The sequence below is a fragment of the Vombatus ursinus genome, unplaced genomic scaffold, assembly GCF_900497805.2.
Source record: "Vombatus ursinus unplaced genomic scaffold, bare-nosed wombat genome assembly UNPS02014858.1, whole genome shotgun sequence".
NCBI lineage: Eukaryota > Metazoa > Chordata > Mammalia > Diprotodontia > Vombatidae > Vombatus > Vombatus ursinus.
Genome location: NW_020954636.1, coordinates 607,002 through 612,503, shown reverse-complemented (window position 1 = coordinate 612,503; position 5,502 = coordinate 607,002). Strand labels below are relative to the sequence as shown.

The following is a 5,502-nucleotide window of genomic DNA, read 5'->3' as shown; positions in this document are numbered from 1 at the left end:
AACTATAACTTAGTGCTAGAGTCTATGGTGGCATTCGTTGTAGTTCATCAAACTTACAAGTGCCTACTGTGTTCAGAGAACAACAGTTAGGTGCTAAGGAGATAAAAAATTTGGCTAGACCACCATCATGGAACTCAATCTATGGGGGAGGTATGAAGTTAACTAATTTTATAAAATCACTTATGGAAAGTGCATTAAAGAGAAGCAGAACTATGTTTTTCAGGACTCAAAAGAGATCTAATGAGGAGGAATCAGGGAAGGCTTCCTAGAAGAGGCAATATTTGATTAGGCTTTAAAGGATGAGTATGGATTTGGGAGGCAACACAGGGAGGGGGGACACTTAAGAAGAGTATACAGTGTGAGCAAAGGTGCTGTGGCAGTTTGTATGAAGTAGAAAACATATTCAGGGGACAGAGAGGCCAAGGAGGAGAACTGAAAGGAAGTGATTTTTGTGGTATGCCATACCATCTTTCTTTTCTGTAGTGCATCAGGGACTCAATCATATGGGGGAAAATGAATCGAGTCTCATACAGGCAAAAAGAAACCATTTTTGTTATTGTTTGTTTAAAAGACTTAAAACTAACTTCTTAAATTAAGAAGTGATAACAAAGAAGTATGTAATTACATAATAAGTAATCAATTCAATTCAAGTAATCAAGTCAATTCCATATTATGGTTAATTATGAGAAAGGAAGAGTAAAGAAAACCAGGGAGGAAAAAACTTGGGGGTGATATGGAAAGAGGGATAATGACAGAAAAATGAGGAGGTAGAGAAAGGTAAATGGAGAGAGAGGAAAAGATGAGTGGAGAACAGAAAGAGAAGGGCAGTGGGAGAGAGACACAGAAAGAGACAAACATAAAAAGAAAGACCCAACGAGGAAGAGAATCAGAGGGGTGTGAAAGGAAGAGAAATTACTTGAGGTAACCTGTATTGTCACATTCCACTGTTAACTTTGATTTGGAGTATGCCAGAATAAATTCTGTCAGTTGTTTCTGCTTGTTGGATTACCGATTTGTTAGCTAATCAGCCACTATTTATAGACAGCTCTAAATCCTTAAATCTGAGAGGCTTCACTCTGGATGGCCTAGCTACAGAAAGCAGTCTACCAGGTTAGAAATTACTCTTTGGGCTTTAGCAGCTGTGATTATTGCATTATCATCCTATGCTCTAGATGAAATCAAAGCGGAGGCAGGATATAGCCCATGGGTTGAAGTTTCCTCCATCCCTGCTTAAGATGTTTGTATTCTTAATGAGGAATGAGGTGGGAGTGAAAGGGAGGAGGATAGAGTCAACACAATAGGGACATTAAGGGAAGAACAGGAAGCTCACCTGAACCAGAGTTGGAAGTTTGTAAGGGATTCAAGCTTAGATAATGAAATGTACAGAGAATAGGAAATCAGAACCAAAGACAGAATGTTGGGCAACCCACCTTTGCCTGTGTGCACATGGATAGATTAAAATAGGTTTTATGTAGAGAATTTGTATGTGAATCTGTGTGTTTATGTAGAGGCCATGTATTGGGGGAGAGAAATGAGGGAGGGAATGGAGACTTCCACTGAGACACTCACATCAATCAGTAGCTAAGTGTATATGTGTACTTACGTATGTGCGTGTGTAAAGGTAGTAAATATGAGCTAGGAATAATAAGGTCTGTATAAAAGATGAGAGAGACTTTTAGAGTGGGACACGAGGTCCTGTTAAGACTAGAGAAAGCAGAAGTCATCATGAGTTGAGATGATCAGGAAAGGGTAGATGAAGGAGGTTGGATTTGAGCTAAATGGACCTTGAAGGATTAAACTAGGTAGAAAAAAGAAGGAACGGTATTCCAGGTGGAGGGTACACAATGAGCATAGACACAGAGGTTATAATGAGCACACCTTTTTCAGAGGATATTAATGGAACAATCCTTACTGGTGAAAAAGGCTTGGATTGAAAAGTAATGAGATGATATTAATGCATAATCTTTTTATTTCACTTTCTAGTTTTCAATGCACTTTTCCAAAAGTGAGCACATGTGAGACTTACCATTTACCTACTTGAAAGATAGTTAGGGAATGCTATCCTAACTTTAGAACTGAGGAAATGGAGATTCAGGGACTCACACAAGCTGTACAGCTGAAAAGAGCAAGTCCAATGCTTCGATTTTACAGATTACAAGGGAGGTGAAGTAACTTGCCCAAGATCCTACAGTTAGTAAATTGCATAGCCAGAATTTGAACCTCAATCTTCTTGACCCCAAATTCAATACTCTCTTTATTATATGATGACTCATCTGATAAGTGACTTTAAGGTCACAGTCAGTTAGTGCAGAATTAGGATGAGAATCCTTGTTCTCTTACTCTAATTCCAACATTCATTTGATTATACAACTCTTTATAAGGTCAATTAGGTGTGGTGGAATCAAATGAGGTGGGTCAAGTATATGGGACCAGATTATTGGAGGGAACCAATTAGAAAGCCAAGATGAAGAATCTGAACTTTTTACCATTTGGCCACTGAGTATGTTCTAGGTTCTTAAGGAGTTATTATAGCAGTCGTGTATGGGATGTGCCAGAGTGAAGATAATATGAGTGTTTGTGGACCTCCAAATTGGAGGTGCCACAATGCCAATTTGGGGTTTTATTATCCCAACTTGTAAAGAGTCTTCCTTTTCTCCTCTCCCACCCTAACCATCTCTGGAGATAGAATAATTGTGGCCAACAGTCGTGGGAAGTATTTCAAGGAAGAACTCATTCTTTCACTGATTCATTGACTCAATGGCCTACTTATAAATTGCTTACTTTAAGCAAAGATGTGAGCAATGAATTCTGAGCCATGAGGCAGGTGCCAAGTATTGCATGTATAGAGAGTATTTGATGGAAAACTAGGTTCCATAACCAAGGGATTCAAATAATGAGTCATGTTGAACCTACCGTTTATTTTAGAAGGAAGTTGTAGTGCTTTGCTAATCTATTGTCAAGTTTAACATTCTATTCATTTATTAAATCTATATTGGCTAGAACATGGTTCGACTGTGGTTGAGATAAGGATACTTAGATCCCTAAAGTAGTTGGATGTAACTTTTCTTCTAAGAAAAAGTGACCCTGCAGTATCTAGAGCAAATGCCAACCCTCCTTCTCCCCACCCCCAAGCAAATTTGCTGCTAGGTAGTCTTGTCTTTTCTCTATTTGAAATTCTAATGGGATTATATCACCTTAGGTTTTTCAGGGGCTCATATCCAGAAGACCAATGTTCCAAAGATCCCAAGGGATATATGTATGTGTGTGGTGCTTGGTGAGATGACTAACCTTGGGTGACCTCTTAATGGACTTGGCCTGCCTCACAGCTAGCAAGTAAGCTGGTGTCCTGAATGATGGCCAATCACACCATGGTCAAGGACTTTGTGCTCCGGGGTTTCTCTCACCTCCGGGAGTTCCAGGTACTTCTATTCCTGTTTATTCTGTTGGTGTATATGCTGATCATGCTGGGGAACCTATCCATCATCACAATCACCTACCTTGATTCTCGCCTCCACTCACCCATGTACTTCTTCCTCTGCAACTTTTCCCTTATGGAGCTGCTTGTCACCTCCACTGTTGTGCCCAGGATGCTGGTTGATCTACTGTCCACACACAAAACCATCTCCCTGGCTGAATGCCTGACCCAATCGTTCTTCTACTTTTCCCTGGGCTCTACTGATTTCCTTATTCTCACTGCCATGGCCTTTGACCGTTATGTTGCAATCTGCCGCCCTCTGCACTACCCAACCATCATGAGTAGCCAGGTTTGTGTTAGGCTGGTGGTGGCCTGCTGGGTGGTTGGCTTCTTCTGCATAATTTCCCCCACCATCCAAAAAAGCCGGCTCTGGTTTTGTGGTCCTAATGTCATTGACCACTTCTTTTGTGACTCTGCCCCACTCCTAAAACTTTCCTGTTCAGAAACCCACCACATTGAGCACATGGACTTCTTCCTTTCTCTTCTCTTTGTATTGACAACCATGCTGTTAATTTTGATCTCCTACATCCTCATCGTGGCTTCAGTGCTGCGCAGTCCCTCTTCCTCTGGCCGCCACAAGGCCTTCTCCACCTGTGCTTCACACCTCACTGTGGTGGTGCTTGGCTATGGCAGTGCCATCTTCATCTATGTGAGGCCTGGCAAGGGCCACTCCACAGACCTCGACAAGGTGGTGGCCCTAATGACATCTGTGGTGACTCCCTTCCTCAACCCCTTTATCTTCACCTTTCGGAATGAAAAGGTCAAGGAGGTCATTGAGGACATTGTCAAAAAGATACTCTCCAGAGACTCTGGAGCCTTCAGATGAGAAGATTGGAGAACACAGGCCATGTTCTAAGTTTCAAGGAGCTTCAGCTGCACATGTGCTGTTCAGGACTACTATTTCCTTAGCTTCTCCTGCTGTCTCTCTCACTCTGCATCTCTAGCCTTGCTACTTCCAGACTACCTTTAATTTTTTTCTTCTTTTGTACTCTTTTTTAACTATGGAATTCATTAATCATTTGGAATCACTTAGCATCTGAGTGAAGTAAGCAGAACCAGGAGAATGTTGTACACAGTGACAGCCATGTTGTATGATGACTAACTTTGATAGACTTTGCTCTTCTCAGCAATGCAAGAATCTAAGACATCTCCAAAAGTCTCATGATGGAAAATGCTTGAAGCATACTATTTGCTCTTTTTTTCTTCTGTTTCATTTTGTTTCTTTCCTCCTATGGTTTCTAATTCTTCTTTGCAACATGACTAATGTGAAAATATGTTTAATAGGAATGTATATGTAGAGCCTATATCAGATTGCATGCCATCTTGGGGAGGGAGTTGGAGAAAATTTAAAATTCAAAATCTTATGGAAGTAATTGTTGAAAACTAAAATAAATAAATTAATTAAAATAAAAAAAGAATCACTTAGCATCAACCTGCCCTATCAACATAAAAAAGCCAGAAGATGTTTGCTTCTCTGGGATTGTAGAGCAAATGATGGAACCTCCTTACTTTATAAAAGTTCTTTTCTCTCAGCCTAGTTTCTGTATCTTTATTTGCATTCAGTTATGTTTCTTTGAATGTCTTACATGGATGTACTCCATCCCCTGTATTTTCCTCCAGTGTCCAGGATAGAGATTTGCACGTGGCAAGTGTTCACAACAATAGAAGAAGTAAAAAGGAGCATAGCAGAGAGGGTGGGATAGCAGAGAGGGCCAGGCAACCCATGGCTAAGAGGAAACCATCGGCTTCTCATTGGACAAGCCCTGTAAGGTTACTCCTAGAATGAGGTAAAAGTAAAACAAAGTTGCAGTTTACCAAGTATCAGTTCTTACCAGGTGTCACCAGTCAGGTCGGTCCCATTTAAGAATCAGAAGGAATTATATTATAATACCTTACCATTAAAAGGTAATTGTTAACTCCAGGGAGATGTGAGTCCAGGTTGCCTCTAGCTGCTCTGTGTCTCTGAACCTTTACTCAGGCTTGTTCTTGAGATCTTGCTACTTCCCAGACATGGACATCTGTCTTTC

At 40.7% G+C, this 5,502-nt stretch overlaps 1 protein-coding gene across 1 annotated transcript; it reads left to right on the top strand.

Moving 5' to 3' along the window:
• The first annotated feature begins 3,353 nt into the window (after positions 1 to 3,353).
• On the top strand, positions 3,354 to 4,301 carry LOC114027260 (olfactory receptor 6V1-like). The gene has a single exon (XM_027841250.1). It carries the CDS (start codon positions 3,354 to 3,356, stop codon positions 4,299 to 4,301), a length of 948 nt encoding a protein of 315 aa, XP_027697051.1.
• The last annotated feature ends 1,201 nt before the right edge of the window (positions 4,302 to 5,502 follow it).

What these genes read in the sequence shown, in the direction of transcription:
- LOC114027260 (XM_027841250.1), top strand. Translation starts at nt 3,354, where the DNA reads ATGGCCAATCACACCATGGTCAAGGACTTTGTGCTCCGGGGTTTCTCT.